The following is a 17,402-nucleotide window of genomic DNA, read 5'->3' as shown; positions in this document are numbered from 1 at the left end:
TAGAGAGAAAATGCAGACACATCTTGGCATAATCTTGGCATTTCTGCCTAAGCTGTGTTGAGAGGATTCCATGGGTTGCATGCATTTATAGGTAGTGGGTCAAATGCTGACCCTGTTTAAATTGCTGAATTGTAAAAAAAAAGAGCAGGATTTCCTCTGGCATGGTAATCTTTCTCAGAAAGCTGGTAAAACCTTAAAATATTACAGCTGAGGATGCTTACCCTTCACACTTCCTGTCCATGTGCATCATCATTCTGGTATCAGTAATCCATTAGCCTGTCTTGGGACTTCCTTTGGTAGTATTTGTGATGCTATGCATAATGTATACAGTATGTCACTTATGTGCAAGAAGCACTAAAACATTTTGGATTCACTATAACAGTTCAAATCCAATGAGCTTGCTTGTAGGGTTTAGTGCTGAAATACAGAGCAGGAAGAAGTTAATGTACCTTAATGTTTAAATTTAACTGTTGAAAGATAAAAGTAGCATAATTTTTTTTAACATTTTCATTACTAGTTGCAACTAGTCCTCAAAACTATCTACAGTAACAAAATCTCAGAATCAATTGAAGAAATGCTTGGGATTTCTGTAGCAACTGAACTGCACCAGATGCAATGAATATTGATATTCAGAATTATATTTCTCCATATTTGTTTTCACTAGAGCAATGTTTGGCAAAATTTATGAATTTTATTTATTATTGGCTTTTTATTCTGCCCTCACATGAACTCCGTGAATCTCAAACTTTAGCTATTGGTTTGGATCCAAAGAATCATGAGCACCAAAGCAGCCCTTTCTGTTCATTGAATGGTGTTTTCCTGCCTGATCTGCTTCAGTACAGCCCCTACCAGTCCCCAAAAGTCAATTATGAAGATCAGGGAACCGACAGGAATGGTGTGGGTGATGCCACAAAGGCTGCAGATAGGGGAAGAAATCGTCTTGCATCATGAATCTGACTTACATGAGCAGGTTTTCCTGATTGCAAAAGACATCTCTGGATCCAGGCATTAATATATTTTAGTACAGCAATAACAGCTGTATTATGCATTACTTATTACCATAAACCAAGTTAGTGCCTCAAACAGAAAGGAGACAGGCACTCTCCCCAGCATCTGTTAGTAACCTCCCATATTCACTGATAAAAAGCAGGTGGCTTAATGTTTTACAGATAATATCTTAATAAAGTACCAAGGTGATTTCTGTACATCAGAAACGCGAGAAATGAATGAAATAAAACTATTTCCAATAATGGCCCATTCCAGCTTCCCTGAGACTGTGCATGCTTGTGTTGGTAGTGGTAACGCTTTGAATCTATCTGTTTCTCTCTCCCCTGCCCTTTGCATGTGGATGTTTGCTTGTTCCTTGGCTGTAGCTATTCTTTAATTAATGAAATGCATCAATGATGCAGTGCCAGCAAAACATGGTTTTCATTTTGTGATGAAAATCATACAGACAAAATCACAACATCTTTTGTCTCAAACTGCTATCATACAGTACATTTTTTTGTTCTTTTCAGCCATATCTTTGGGTGTTGGGGGAAAATGCACAATATGTGACGTTATAGCATTATGAATTCTCATGTGTTCCTACTTTAAAAGATGCCATCAACCAATTTGCTAAGAGAGAGTGAAACGTTTTACAAACAATGGATAAAGTCTAATGTTCTTATTGTATTGGAATACTGATTAATATTTGAGGCTAGTTGCAGGAAATAGTTCATATGTAAATCATATTGGCATTTCCAGAGTTCAGAACATAGCTTTTGTGGATTCATATGAAACTCACATGAATCCATCGTTCTGTTCAAATGTTTTAGTTTGTTTAGCAAAAAAAATAGCTCAAAAAATCTCAAACTTTCATTGAAATGTTTGGATAGCAATTAAGAATGTTTGCTTAAACTCACAAACCTACATTTTTTCATCAAATATATATTGCATTCCTATTTACTTACCGAGGAGCTTGGAATAAATTGGTTTTTCCCTCCAGTTTGTTTATCAGGCCTGGATTACTGATCCTAAAACTGCCCTCCGACAGAGGCGCAAAGAGAAAAAAAAGTTTGGGAAAGAAAGGAGACAAAGACGGAAAGGATCTGGGGAAGGTACGTATGCGTCTGTAATTTTGTCAGTTATTTCTTGCAAACACAAATCTTTACTCTGTTCATTGGGTGAAGGGACCACAGCTCAGTGATTCAGCTACATGCCTTGCATGGGGAAGGTCCCAGGTAAATTCCATAACATCTGCAGTCACAAAAAAAACAGATAGTGGGTAATGGAAAAGACCTCTATCTGAGTAGCCATATTAACACAACAATTACCCTTTTATGTGTGGCAGGAGAAAGGAGATAGAGATTTATTTTTACCTAGTTCCTCCTTGCTGTCTTACTACTATAGGCAGATATAATAGGCAAAACATTGGTCCAATTCAGACGCAACCATTTCAGTTCATCAAACCATGCTTTCTTGGACCAGGAACAAGGTGTTTGCTTGCATACTCTCTCTTCCCTTAACTCAGTACCTCCTAATTTGTTGAACCATAATTTCACCTGAAGTCCAAACGAAATATCTGTTGTTTGAGTTACTGCTACAAACCAGGACATCAAACTGGAGATACTAGGAATGAGATGCACCTCACATGACCCTTCAGTGCAAGCCCTGCATGAGGGTGCCCATATCCAGAAAGGGCTTCTCCCCCTGCACCAATGGGGTCTTAAAGATGCTTGATGACCATTTCTAAAGACCACAGAGACTGTTGCTAACGCCAGCCTCTTAGGTAGCCCCAGTCAAATACTCCCACAACAGCTACTATGGGCAATCTGCCCTCTGAACTCCGAAGCTGCTCTGGTTGCACTTCTGGCTGCTTGGACAGTTTAGTCAACTTTAAAAACTTGCTTGTGTAACTTTCTTCTGGTTACACAGGGCAGCCTCTCCTACTAACTCAATCACCATCTTACTTTCTCTGCTCTTCACCAGGCAAGTATATTCATACTTGGCACAGACATATAAAGGCTATAAAACGAAAATTCCCTGGATGTCAATATCCAGATTTGGGGCAAGTACTCTTTTGTGAGAGAGCCCCAGCAGATATTTAAAATCACAAAATATTCAGCAAGGTAAAGCATGGAAATATAGGCTGTTAGACCTTTAAAATATGCCTTTCTAGGTGCCTTCCAAACTTCCCATCTTCCCTTAGCATAGAAAAAGACCACACATTTGGTAAGCAAACAATTGTTTACTTACAAACTCTCCAAAGGTCACATTCATATGCTTTTCCATACAACAATCAGAAAACACAGGCAGTGAAACTTGACTTAGTTACAGTGGTGAAAGTTCCTGAGTTATTGATATAGGAACACAAGAAAAGCATGTTAGAAACATGGGGCTCAGCTGCAGCAACTAGCTTAGCCAGTTTAGCCTTTTCACATACTGAGCTTAGGTAAACTGAGGTACAACAATTACCTTTCTTCCAAAGTAAGGGGGAGTGACATAGCTACGCCTGGCAGGAAAGCTTACTCTATGGCATCAACCCCTTCATGCATTAATTAATCTTAAGCATGTTGGTTATATGAGTTTGGTTATCCCACAAATAACAAAGTATTAATATTCAGACCTCAGCTTTCCATTCATTTCCCCCCAGTCTTGTCCTCATACTTACTTCACCCATTATCTCTTCAACTTCACAACAGACCATTTTCAACTCTCTTCCTGACAGTTAACTCCCCAATGACAAGAATCTCCACACAGAGTCTGCTGTCCCACTCAAATCACGATGAATTAACCTTATCCAGGTCCCGCCTAATAAATTCTGGAAGTTACAGTCTCTTTCCTTCACAGTCACCAAACAGCTACTGCTAAATGTGCTTGTAACATAGTAACAGGACAAGGCTTCAAGCCTTGACAGTTACAAAGAAATCACTGAATACTTTCTCTCCTTCAAACACAATTACTGTTGCAGGGAAAGATATAGTGGAGGGTGACAGGAAAATGGGTTATTTTTAATTTGGGAAGGAGAGAGGTGGTAAAGAATAAATCCAAATGCTAGTTGGCCAAGCAATATTAAGGTGCTGAAGTCCACATTATTGTCTCAATTAAAGCAGAATAAAATCACTCATGGGCTATATCTCCAGTTAATTTGAATATAATTATTAAAGAGCACTGTATAATTTGAGGTTACTAAGCTGCAGCTCACTATATATTTCCATCATTTTTGGTTGAATAATTCAGATCTGTGAAAAACTTTAGCTCATTTCTTTAATATTGATTTGTCAGTTGGTATAGATGTGGAGTGTGAAGAAAGAGAGGAACCTGTCAAAAAGAAGTCCTCAGACGGACCCGGTAAGCAAAGATGCAAGAAAGGTATTCTTTTATTTTCTGATTAGACAGTACAACAGTGTGCTAAATAAAGGCAAGCCAACAAATCCTATGTCTGGTGTGCTGTATAATTTCTTTACAATTCTATATCAACATTCACCACTCTCCTAGCACAAGTGATACTATTAAAGTCGGAAAGACTCAGAGGTCAGCAAACAATTACACTGACTGGTAATGAAACAGAATAATTCTGGTTCAAATGATTGGCCAGTAATTTGGCTCCTTAAACTAGAAATGCCAGGAAAAGTGCTATCTTGTATAAGTCTACTCAAAAGAAAGTGGTAGGAAGGTCAACGGAGCTAACTTTCAGGTAATTGAATAGAGGTAGCAGTCAGAGAGCAACAATGATTCCTTAGGGGCTAGATTTTCTTCATTCATTCAAAAATATTTGTTACTGTGATGGTTGCTTATGTACTAAATCTCTTTTTTTTTTCCTTGTTTCCTGCCCCCAGATAACATTATCAAAAGAATATATAATATTTTGAAGTTTACCTGGGTTCTGTTTCTGGCAACAATAGACAGTTTTACAGCTTGGCTCAATTCGATTTCAAGAGAGCACATTGATATTTCCACTGTGCTAAGAATCGAGAGGTGCATGCTTACTAGAGAAATCAAAAAGGTAATAGGACATGCTCATATCATGTAGTTGATGCCATTAGGAAGGCTTGGAATTCAGGCCCACCTTGGCCAAAACTATTGTTTCTAGATACTAGTCAGGAGCCGGAGTCAGGTGTAGATCAGCAATTAAAAAACCACTGGTGTCAGTGAAGTTAACTCTTTATTCAAGAAACCAAAACAGCACAGGACTAGCGATCCCAGCCACTCTTCCCAGTAGGTCTTGCCCCAATGAGGCAGTGGTGAGGACTGAGGGTTCCCACCTCCCCACAGCTGCCTAAGTCCTCTCTTCTCCAATGTTTTTTCCAAGCAATCAGATACTACATATGCACACAACCCATCTCTCCTCTGCTCTTTTCATTTCTCTGTGAGTTCTGGGAGAGCGAGGGGAGAAGAAGGGGAGCAGGTCGCAGAAGGAGAGGGAAACTCCCTGGATTCTTCAGCAGCCTGCCTCATCTGTCTCCTGGCCCCGCTGTTCTCCAGCCTCTGAATCAGGACTGCTCTCTGCCACAGCCTCATCCTGCTCACCTAAACCCTGTTGCCTCTTCAGCTTCTGACACCTCCTCCTCCTAGTCTGCTCCCTCTTCTCCCTCTGACCACTTCTCATCATCATCCCACCACCAGTCACCTGGCTCAGTCTCCTTCCCCTGGGGGTTCCCTGGGGGGTTCCCCAGCTGGTGCCTCCCACCATTCCTCTGCATCCAGCCAGTCCTTGACAATATTTGTAGGAGCAGGTTTAGATTTTAGCAACCGTGGTTTTTCCTTATTTTTAAATGTTTTGGACGCATGATGTATATTAACAAAGACCTGCTAATTTTAGCTTATTGTTATAATTGAGGATGAAAGAAACCTTATGAATAGCCTGGCAAGGGAGAAAGAATGAAACACTTCTATGGTATAGTTCTGAGACTCCTCAATTTTTGATATGCTGCACAATTCTCACTAGTTTGCACCAGATCATCACCAGATCTCAAAGATTGTTGGCAGACCCTACTTAGACTTCTAAATTCTATCCCTTCCTTTTTAGGGGAATGTTCCAACTCGAGAGAGTATCCATATGTATTATCAGAACCATATAATGAAACTTTCTAGGGAATCAGGATTGGATGAAATTTATGAACCTGGACAGGCTGAGAGGACAGAAAGTCTAGAATCGGCAGTATCTCGTGACAGCGAATCCAGGTATTTTGTTTAAAATAAGCAGTAATTCAACCAATGCATAAAGGTTGGTATCCAACCTTATTCAGATGGAGGGCCAATGGATTTCCTATTCTTCTGTGCCTCCCACCCCATTTCCAAGTCTGCGCCAGACGGTCCGACCAGATTTTGGAGGTGCACAGAGATGGCTTGGTGGGTAGACAAGAGAGAAAGAAAAAGTCCTGTTTTTCTAAAAGAAGTCGTGGCCTCAAAGTAACTATCTTCTGTGGGTAATAATATGTGACAAGGGTAGTATAAGCAGCACCTCTGTTTGAGCTATTTGTTTTCCTCATGTTAAAGATTTATGAAAGCAGAAAAACTTACACATCATCCACATTTTTTTAACAGTAGACCCATTGAAATTAAGGGACCTAACTTTGTCATGTTTATTAATTTCACTGGGTCTACTCTGAGTAAAACATAGTTGACTGCCACTCCAGGGGTTTTCCAGATATCATACATATAGTAAGAAGCTGCACATTGGTTTACATATTTTGAAAATAAGAAAACCTTTTAAGTAAAAGTAAAAAGGCTTGCATTTTGTTTAATGAATAAAATAAACATTTGTGTACTAACCTATACAGTCTGGATATCTCTGAAAGCAGATTGATTGATTAATAAATAATAGGTACAGTGGTGCCTCGCAAGACGAAATTAATTCGTTCCGCAAGTTTTTTCTTCTTGCGAGTTTTTCGTCTTGCGAAGCACGGTTTCCCATAGGAATGCATTGAAAATCAATCAATGCGTTCCTATGGAAACCGCCTTCAGACCAGGTCCGGGGACAGTCTGTCCCCCGACCTCTTCTGAAGGCTGGGGGGGGACAAGGGCTTTTCTTCCCACCGCCAGCCTTCAGAAGGCTGTTCTGAAGGCTGGCGGTGGGAAGAAAAGCCCTTCTCCCCACCTCCCACCCCACAAGCTCCGGGGACAGGAGGGCTTTCCTCCCGACTGCCAGCATTTTAAAAGCCCCCAGGACAGCGGAGACTTCTCCGCTGTCCCGGGGCGATCTGAAAATGCTGGCAGGCGGCAGCGAAGGCTTCGCTGCCGCCCGCAAGCATTTTCAGATCGCCCCGGGACAGCGGAGAAGTCTCCGCTGTCCCGGGAAGGCAGGCGGGGGGAGCAAAGACTTTTGCCCCCCGCCGGTCTTCAGAAGAGGTCCAGGACCTCTTCTGAAGGCCGGTGGTGGGCCAAAGTCTTTGCTCCCCCCGCCTGCCTTCAAAAGCCGTCGGGATAGCGGAGAAACGCGCTGCACTTCTCCGCTATCCCGGGAAGGCAGGCGGGGGGGAGCAAAGACTTTTGCCCCCCGCCGGCCTTCAGAAGAGGTCCAGGACCTCTTCTGAAGGCCGGCGGAGATTTCCCTATGGGCTTTCTTCTTGCGAAGCAAGCCCATAGGGAAATTCATTTTGCGAAGCACCTCCAAAACAGAAAACTCTTTCGTCTTGCGAGTTTTTCGTTTTGCGAGGCGTTCGTCTTGCGAGGCACCACTGTAGATCTTGTGGGAAGAAGTTTGCCTCCTAGTTATATTAACAAAACAGTGCCAAAACAGCCATCTTTAACCAAATGGAAACTGTCTAGTCTGTCAGACAAAAGGCAGACCTTTCCTAAAGTTACAACACCCAATACGTGTTGTATCCAAGAAGCATTTGAGAGTCTGACAGTGCAGTCCTAAGCAAGTTTACTCACGAGCACATTTCTCTTGAGTTAGTGATCGGATTGTCTGAAAACATTGATATTGAGCTTATGCGTATGGATTTTTTCTAATTCCCATCTCACACGTTGAATCTTGACAAGAAGCATGTTCTGCTAAAGATAAGAACAATCCTCATATGTGCTGGAACATATAATATGCATATATACTCCAGGTTTCCTGAAGTGGCCATTACATTAACAGTTATATACAACAATGCATATAACTGCATAAAAATATTTATACAATTAGGTTGCAGAAATGCTGAACTGCATTGGGCTATTATACATATTATACATATAATATACATATTTATTCCAATTTTCATATAATTAGCCGAGCTTCTTTAAAAATAATAGTACACAAGCCAGTTAGACGCAAGAAATTCCAGCAAAGCTTGGTAGGGTTGGGACCCTAAAATTCTGGATATAAATCTGTTTCAAACTCAGTTGTTCCTCTGAGTTACTCCCTAGCAAATGAACTTAGGATTGCAACCTGAGCCACACTATGTGATTTTGCAGGCTGTAACCTGTAACTCTGTGACAAAATGGCTGAAAGCCCTATGCCTTCACACCATGGTTTCCCATTTAACTACTATTGATTCTGTGTGACTATCAAAACATTGTTTTGAATAAAAACCAGTGCATACTGGTAGCTCAGAATCTCCACTCAAAACCTTGTCTATGTGTCTCTGTATACTGCATGGCTAGCCTGCATGGTTACTATTGGACCACTTCAGGATGCTGTTGGTATATAACACTGTTTTTGTAACTGTTTGCACTGCTAGCTGCTGCACTGAAGCAACCACACTGTTGTTGTCAAGGCAGTCAACCCTTGATGATTTAGATGGACCAGACCCTATTCCTAAAACAAGTGAGCGTGCGCGTCCTAGGCTTCGTAAAATGTACAGCATGGATATGTCCTCCTCCTCTGCTGACAGTGGCAGTATGGTGTCAAGGTGCTTAACCCATGCATGCTTTGTTCATTCATTTACCCTGACCATTGTAAATTTTGGCACTGTGGATTTTGCCAGCGCAGGTGTGTTTTGTGTGTGTTTTGTATGTATGTAGGTGTGCATGAGTACTTAATAGAAGCATATTTGTCTTGTTTAGGCTCATACCAATATTTCTAATGGGGGGGCTGTCTGTCTTTTTAGTAGCCCCCGTTTGATCCTTACACTTTTGGTCTCAAGCTTCTAAATTAGATATCTATTTATTGATCCATTCATTTTAGCTGAGAGCTTAGAATGCTGCCTTCAGCTCCTGGTTCAGATAGAATCCTGGTTAGCGTCAGCCACAGCAGCTAATATGATTGCTGGCCCAAAAATACCACACACACAAAAGTCAAAAACCATAGGTAAGGCAGAAAGAGGCAATTAATCCTTAAGAGGAGAAAAGATGGGGAGGATATGACACATAACACCATGGCCTGTTCCCAGTCTTTTAGCTGTGGTTGAGTTTGTCTTTACTGGCTTAACATTGAAATTTAGCATAGAACATACCTTGAACACATCAGTGTTTCATTTGTGAAATAAGAAATTGACGAAATAATATTGTTCCCCCTGTTCTTGACAGTGAGGCTACCCAAATCACCATGCTGTATTCTCGTCAGGGGACAGCAGAAACTATTGAAGAAGTTGAAGGGGAGGAGCATGAAGAAGGAGGAGGAGGAGAAGAAGAAGAAGAAGAGGGGGTAGATGCTGCATCGAGGCAGGAACATGACATGGAAGTTTATTGCATAGATTCTGAAGGAGCTGCATATACTTCTGATACAGACATACCATCCTATTCTGGTTTGGATGGCATTGCTGAACCCCCTCCTTCCTACAGCAAAGCTGTGAGCTTGGAGCTTTTCCCCTTAGATAGTTCCCAAGATGGTTCCTCTGTCAAAAACCATATGATGGTGAGCCCAGATGAAAATCAGTCTGACAAACCAGAAGATTCTATACTTCCTCCTTTGACACATGAGCTTACTGCAAGTGAACTACTTCTAAACAAGTAAGAATCATAAAATAATTTCCCCACAGGCATGTAAAATAATGTGACTTCATTATGTTACAAAAAATTATATTGAATGATGCTCAAGTCATTTAAGTGAATTGTAGTAAATTCACTGATCACCAGATCATTCTGATTACATTAGTTTTGCTGCTTCATGTGATGAATTCAGTTTATGGCACTTGTACCCTGGCCTTCCTTTCAGGAGATTACAGTAGCAGGGATGTGGTATTCAGTAGTCTCTCACCGGGGCACTGGCCATGGCTAGACCTGCTTACCTTCAAAAATAGAACTATGTCATGTGCTTTCAGATGAAGAAACTTTTGATAACATTTCCTTTACTTTTCACAAATGTAAGACAAAATTAGACTGATTTGCAACAGGGTTCAATGATTTTGCATACCATGAACATTGAGCAAGAACTTCATTAGAATTATTTAGTGGGCGGTGGTCATTTGCACATCGTAAAATTGTTACATGAAAGGCACAGTGATAGCCACACATGTATTTCACCATGGTGTATACCTGATGGGAAACTGCGGCTAATTATGACATTCTATGACAAGTACACACCCCAAGAAACACAGTCGAAATAATATCTGAAGAAGTGTGCATGCACATGAAAGCTTATACCCAGAACAAACTTAATTGGTCTCTAAGGTGCTACTGGACAATTTTCTATTTATTTCAACTGCGTCAGACCAACATGGCTACTTACCTGACCCAAGAAACAGATTGCATTTTAAAGAAAAAAAACAGATTTGAAACTCTTTATATGCAAATATTCTAACTTTGGAAAAGGCCTGGATGCTGAACCTGATCTCTCAAAATATTTGGGTGACATTCTGAAACTTACTTTACATGTGCCCATGGGTTTCTGTACCAGGAGATATTTTGTTTCCTTTGAACACCTTCTTTTGAAATAAATATGTGGTTAATGGAACTCTATGCCTGACTTTTGATAGCCTGCACTTCAGGTGCAAAGCAGGGCTCATGAGGTGTCTGGCCTTATGAGATTTCTGAGGGCCAAATACAGGGGCTCCATTGGCGGGCTGCATTCAGCCTCCCAGCCCTGAGGTTCCTCACATCTCTAGTGTGGCTGGTAAAGAAACACATCTAAAGCTGGGTATTGGAAACTTGTTTGCATGGTTCTTTGTTAAGTAGAAATATATTATTTGTTGTTACTTACAGATTATTCTGCAGTATTTAAAATATTGGCACATCAAGTTATGTGATCTAACTTTGTCCCCACAGAATGTTTCAAGATGAGGAACTGGATGAGTCAGAAAAATTCTACTCTACTCAGCCTCGTTTTTTGCTGCTAATTTATGCTTTGTATAATACCCTTGTGGCTCGTTCAGAAATGGTGTGTTTTTTTGTAATCATTCTTAATCACATGATCTCTGCCTCCATGATTACCCTTGTGCTTCCTATTCTTATATTCCTTTGGGCCATGCTTTCCGTCCCGAGGCCTAGCAAACGTTTTTGGATGACAGCTATAGTCTACACTGAGGTGTGTTAATATTCTAATGATTATTTCTCATTTTTATGGAATGTTACCAAATTTTCAGTGATTAACATGAAGCTATTTTTCATCTTTCTCTTTTTTCTTTCTTTTTTGCACAGGTAACAATTGTTATAAAATATTTTTTCCAGTTTGGCTTCTTTCCTTGGAATAAGCAACTAGAACTAAACAAGGACAAGCCTTACCACCCTCCCAATATTATTGGTGTTGAGAAGAAAGAGGGTTATGTTCACTATGACCTCGTTCAACTACTTGCTTTGTTTTTTCATCGATCCATTTTAAAGGTATTTTGGAATTTTAAAATGTATTTTATTGTTTTTAACCTTAGATTTTTGTATAGAATGATGTGGCTGGCAGCATGCTGACTTTCCATCATATCTGAATTGTGGTTTCCAAATTATAAATATTAAGAGTCATGAAGACACTTATTATACTAAATGAAATGTTTTCATGGCAAAATCAGATCTGAATATGATTAGTTAGCTGTCTTAATTTCTGATTTAAAGTTATAGCATGGATTGCTCATAAGCTTTTGTGAGCAAACAGCTCCATAGGAATATCTGTTTGTGCCCTTAAACCAACTTGAAAGAACCAAGACTTTAAAACTGATCTTTGTCAACCAGGGTTTGGCCCTAAAACTTGTTTACAATGCTGTTGCATGCCTTTTCAACCAAAACTAGCTCCAAAAATCTTGATGAGGGCTGTGGTATTGAAGAATGCTTGAACTAAAGCTCCTCTCATTTTAGAAGTTAAGTAATGAACCAGCACACAAAGTTAAAATGATGTATTTCAGTAGCTTTATTCTTTAAATATGGTGCACAAGAGGTTAGGTGACTTGAAGATAATGTATTCCATTAGCATGTGTATTTTATAAAGAGAAGGAATCCCAACAATAGCCAATTTTAAAATATAATTTTAAATATAATTGCTTAACTTTATCTATTTTTTTAGTGTCATGGATTGTGGGATGAAGATGATGGAGGAGACAACTGCAGCAGTAAAGGCGACTCTGATGATGAGTCAGTTGAGTCGGACAGGAGAGGTTCTGCTGGCTCTTTGACATCAGTCAATTTGGCAGCATCTGTTGAATCCATACATGTTCATTTCCCAGAGCAGCAGACTGCCATCCGTAGGAAAAGTTCAAGTAGTGGCTCACAGCTTTCTCACAGATCCAGCTTCTCCTCACACCGTTCAAAAAGAGGTATGCATTTGGTCCACGACCAAGACTCTAAAACAGAATGTGGCATTACACGTTGTACTTGCTTAGTCATTGATTTCTTGCCAGTGGCAGGAAACACCTTCTACTCTGAAGCAGCCACAGGGGAGACGGGAGAAGGAGACAGGGCAAGGCAAGGCAAGCAGAGAAGGCAAATAAGGATACTTTAAATTAAAGGCTAGAACAAGTGAGAGAGGCTGAAGTGGGGGAAAAGCACACTGAGGCAAGAGACAAGCAGAGAGAGATGAGGAGGTTGGTCAGAAGGTGCAGGAGGAAAAATGGAAGGACTGCCAAGCTACACAAGTGGGAGGGGAAAATGGGGCAGCTGGAAGACTCACAGAGGAAAAGAGAACTCACAAATATTGGAGGGAAAGATGTATGAACTGGACCAAGGATGAGAAATAATGGGAGCTTAAGAAATACGTGACTGTTTGGATGGAGTGAACTGAACTATGGGAGCTAAGATGGAGATGTTACCCAACCTGATCACTTCTACAGGCAATGGGAAACTACCTTTCAGATAACTATCAATGGAACTTTTTAGATCCTGCTTGTTCTTGCCCACCATTGTTTCAGCATGCCACAGTCTTCAAAGTTAAGACATCACAAGGAACTGTGGTTTATTTAAAATCAGAATTTGATCTCCTCCTTACGGGTACAAAGGAGGAGATGGATTACATCTGAATCATGCCAAAACTCTGTGAATTGCTTTTCAGGGTAAACGGAGGTTTAAGATGGATGTATCACTTTGTAATTTCTCCCTCCAACTGTTTTCTCAGGAAGTACCAGCACACGGAACAGCAGTCAAAAAGGAAGCAGTGTGCTGAGCATAAAACAAAAATCAAGAAAAGAACTTCTCATGGACAAGCTGCGGGAACAACTTATCATAGCTAAGGCATTTACCATTAAAAAGTGAGCAATTAAAGTTTGTATCAGTTTAAATGAAATCAGGAATTGATTCTGCAATGCTTTGTGTAGGATTTTTAGAAGATTGCAATTCCATAAAAGGCTAATATCTGAAGGTTTAGTAACAAAGCACTATTCAGTCCTGAGGCTCCAAGTAACAGTTTTACCAGTGCACCGAACCTCTCTTTGTTTGTCTTCATATTCTCCCACATTGTGTCTTTGTCCTTTTTCACTTGTCGTAAATGTTCTAGAGCAGGAGAGGGGAACCTTTTTCAGCTTGAGGGCCACAGTCCCTTCTGAGCAACCTTCCAAGGGCCACATGTCAGCGGTGGGAAAGATCAGAAACAATATTTAGCAGAGCAAAACAATGGGCTTTCTACACACACATACACATTGTTCTTCATCTGAACAATCAAACTGCATTATAAAAGTTCAAGGACATATCCAAGTCAATCCAAAACACTCAATGAGGGTGTGAAGTACAATGGCTGTGGGGTGTGGCCTGGGGGAGATTACCAAGGACCGGTGAGAGGCCTGAGTCATTATCTGCATTCTCTACACCTAGGAATGGGCAAGAGCGCAATGCAAGCCAGACCTTCAGGCTCACTTGGTTTTCCCCCTCATATGGGACCGAAGGGCCATCATGGTCCCCACGTCTGACTTCATGCATTTTGTAGTTATCTCTAAGCAAATGTATAAGTTCTTGGGAGTAGTAAATTAAACTGCATAGTTCTTTACATAAAGTTATTTGTAAGACTGTATTTTCTGTTATTTCAGGACCCTTCAGGTATATGTGCCCATCAAACAGTTTTTCTACAATCTTATCCACCCAGATTACAGTGCTGTGACTGATGTTTATGTCCTGATGTTCCTTGCTGATACTGTCGACTTCATTATCATTGTGTTTGGATTCTGGGCTTTTGGGGTATGTTATAAAGAATTTGATGTATTTGGAATTTTTTTGTCATAAATGACTATCTCTTATGACAAATGCTCCCTGTACCTTATTGCTCCTGTTTTTCTTTGCAGAAACACTCTGCAGCAGCAGATATCACCTCTTCATTATCAGAGGACCAAGTGCCAAGTGCATTCTTAGTGATGGTGCTAATTCAGTTTGGAACCATGGTAGTAGATCGGGCACTGTATCTAAGAAAGACTGTCATGGGAAAAGTCATCTTCCAGGTCATACTTGTTTTTGGTATACACTTTTGGATGTTCTTTATCTTGCCTGGAGTAACAGAAAGGTACGTGTTTAGGTTTTTGTTTTGTTTTTCTAAAAAAATATTATGCTTTTAATTTAGCAATGATTTAGTCTACTGCCTTAAAAATGTGATCAAAGTATGTGTGTCTATATTCATTTTCTCCCATCTATTTTATGTTGCAGGAAATTTAGCCAAAATATTGTTGCACAACTTTGGTATTTTGTGAAATGTGTTTATTTTGGCTTATCGGCATATCAGATACGTTGTGGCTACCCAACTCGTGTACTTGGCAATTTCCTCACAAAAAGTTACAATTATGTAAACCTCTTCTTATTTCAGGGGTGAGTATGGATATTTCTTTTCAGTCACACATTTATTTAGCTATAGTGACATTCATAAGCTGCCTTTACCCCCAAATAGGATCTTCAGGAGTGGCATACAACTTTTAATATATATTTGAGTTATTCAGTATGATTTGATAATCATCAGTGCATCATCAGTGACCACAGAGCTGCTGCATGACAGGAAAATTTAAATCTCCTTTGTGCAGTCAAAGCAACTAGTCATGTTGGGTTAGAACCCATGAATGATCAGAAATGTAACTAATCTTTTAGAACTCCCAAAAGTTAACCAAAACAATTAAAAATCAGCACACAAATCACCTGAAATCTTAAATGCTACAACATACTTGATTTAATATTCTTCAGTTAAAACAGAACCTTCACCTGTGATTATTTCTCTTTGTCTAGATTCCGCTTGGTACCATTCTTAACTGAGCTGAGGGCAGTAATGGACTGGGTTTGGACAGATACCACATTAAGTCTCTCTAGCTGGATCTGTGTTGAAGATATTTATGCTCATATATTCATCCTAAAGTGCTGGCGAGAGTCTGAAAAAGTAAGACTTTTTTTAAAAAAACAATCATTTATTTTCATTAAATGTTTTATGAGGGCATAGATCATAGTGTAAGATCTTGAAGAAGCACAAGATAGAAAATTCATATCTGAAAATCATTCCTTTATGCAAATCTATGATAGTATTGCTCTGCACAGTTCTATTCACCACATCTCATGAGAGAGATTGTGTAGGTGGGAAAAATTCAGAAAAGGGTAATCAAAAATGATTACGGGACTGGAGCAACTCCCTTATGAAAAGTTATAATAAGAAACTAAATTTTGGGTTGGACTAGATGTTGGACTAGATGGGTTTGATCCAATAGGGATATTTTCTTTAAGAAAAATAAAATTATTTGCTTTTTTGTTTTATCATATCAAAGCATACTGTGTTACAGTCCTTTATTACACAGGATAATAAAGAAAAATAATATATGAATATCAATGATAACATAATTTATTTCTCCAATTTGTTTCACTGTTATAAACCTTAACCTTTACTCCCATTCTTCCCCTGGTTTCCTATCTGCTATCGTTTCAGTTGTGTTTTCTTACTACAGTGGTGCCTCGCAAGACAAAATTAATTCATTCCGCAAGTTTTTTCTTCTTGCGAGTTTTTCGTCTTGCGAAGCACGGTTTCCCATAGGAATGCATTGAAAATCAATCAGTGCGTTCCTATGGAAACCGCCTTCAGACCAGGTCCGGGGACAGTCTGTCCCCCGACCTCTTCTGAAGGCTGGGGGGAGGACAAGGGCTTTTCTTCCCACCGCCAGCCTTCAGAAGGCTGTTCTGAAGGCTGGCGGTGGGAAGAAAAGCCCTTCTCCCCACCTCCCACCCCGCAAGCTCCGGGGACAGGAGGGCTTTCCTCCCGACTGCCAGCATTTTAAAAGCCCCCAAGACAGCGGAGACTTCTCCGCTGTCCCGGGGGCTTTTAAAATGCTGGCGGGCGGCAGCGCAGCGTTCGCTGCCGCCCGCCAGCATTTTCAGATCGCAGCCATCCGACGGCTGCCGGTGGGGCGGAGAGACCTCCTCCCGCCGCCAGCCTTCGGAGCAGCCTTCCGAAGGCTGGCGGCGGGAGGAGGTCTCTCCGCCCCCCGCCTGCCTTCGGAGCAGCGTTCCGAAGGCTGGTGGCGGGAGGAGGTCTCTCTGCCCCCCCGCCTGCCTTCGGAGCAGCGTTCCGGAGGCGGGAGGAGGTCTCTCCGCCCTGCCGCCAGCCTTCGGAGCAGCCTTCCGAAGGCTGGCGGCGGGAGGAGGTCTCTCCGCCCCCCCGCCTGCCTTCGGAGCAGCCTTCCGAAGGCTGGCGGCGGGAGGAGGTCTCTCCGCCCCACCGGCAGCCTTCGGAGCAGCCTTCCGAAGGCTGGCGGCGGGAGGAGGTCTCTCCGCCCCCCCGCCTGCCTTCGGAGCAGCCTTCGGAGGAGGTCCGAGGACAGTGGGGAAGACGCGCTGCGCTTCCCCGCTGTCCCGGAGATTTCCCTATGGGCTTTCGTCTTGCGAAGGAAGCCCATAGGGAAATTCGTTTTGCGAAGCACCTCCAAAACGGAAAACCCTTTCGTCTAGCGGGTTTTTCATCTTGCGAGGCGTTCGTCTTGCGGGGCACCACTGTATACTAAGTTGTTTTCATTACCTTACTTACACTATCTCACGTTGTAACCTCTACTGCTGAGTATTTTTTGTCAGCCTGTTACGATTATTTTCTTATTGCAATATCTTTCCATATAATCTATATACAATCTATTTGCCATGCTGACAAATTCTATATATTCTAATATTTTAAGGTGCCATTCTTCTCGTGATCGTAC

At 41.2% G+C, this 17,402-nt stretch overlaps 1 protein-coding gene across 9 annotated transcripts in view; it reads left to right on the top strand.

Annotated features, from left to right (window-relative positions):
- Positions 1-17,402, top strand: part of PIEZO2 (piezo type mechanosensitive ion channel component 2) — a 211,157-nt gene that overhangs the window by 181,932 nt on the left and 11,823 nt on the right. For 2 of the 9 annotated variants that reach the window (XM_053396551.1, XM_053396554.1), the window contains 14 exons: positions 1,988-2,099; positions 4,267-4,353; positions 4,821-4,987; positions 6,011-6,165; positions 8,652-8,822; positions 9,439-9,861; positions 11,116-11,374; positions 11,488-11,670; positions 12,338-12,587; positions 13,382-13,514; positions 14,286-14,433; positions 14,538-14,752; positions 14,893-15,051; positions 15,460-15,607. In XM_053396551.1, coding sequence (XP_053252526.1) covers positions 1,988-2,099; positions 4,267-4,353; positions 4,821-4,987; positions 6,011-6,165; positions 8,652-8,822; positions 9,439-9,861; positions 11,116-11,374; positions 11,488-11,670; positions 12,338-12,587; positions 13,382-13,514; positions 14,286-14,433; positions 14,538-14,752; positions 14,893-15,051; positions 15,460-15,607 — 2,610 coding nt within the window. Of the gene's footprint in view, positions 1-1,987; positions 2,100-4,266; positions 4,354-4,820; positions 4,988-6,010; positions 6,166-8,651; positions 8,823-9,438; positions 9,862-11,115; positions 11,375-11,487; positions 11,671-12,337; positions 12,588-13,381; positions 13,515-14,285; positions 14,434-14,537; positions 14,753-14,892; positions 15,052-15,459; positions 15,608-17,402 lie in introns of those variants that run through there. The other 7 variants (XM_053396559.1, XM_053396552.1, XM_053396557.1 and 4 more) reach the window with 5 other exon arrangements.

The sequence above is a fragment of the Podarcis raffonei genome, chromosome 7 (assembly GCF_027172205.1).
Source record: "Podarcis raffonei isolate rPodRaf1 chromosome 7, rPodRaf1.pri, whole genome shotgun sequence".
NCBI lineage: Eukaryota > Metazoa > Chordata > Lepidosauria > Squamata > Lacertidae > Podarcis > Podarcis raffonei.
Note: the sequence above shows the minus strand (reverse complement) of the source record. Positions and strands in the feature narration are given on the sequence as shown.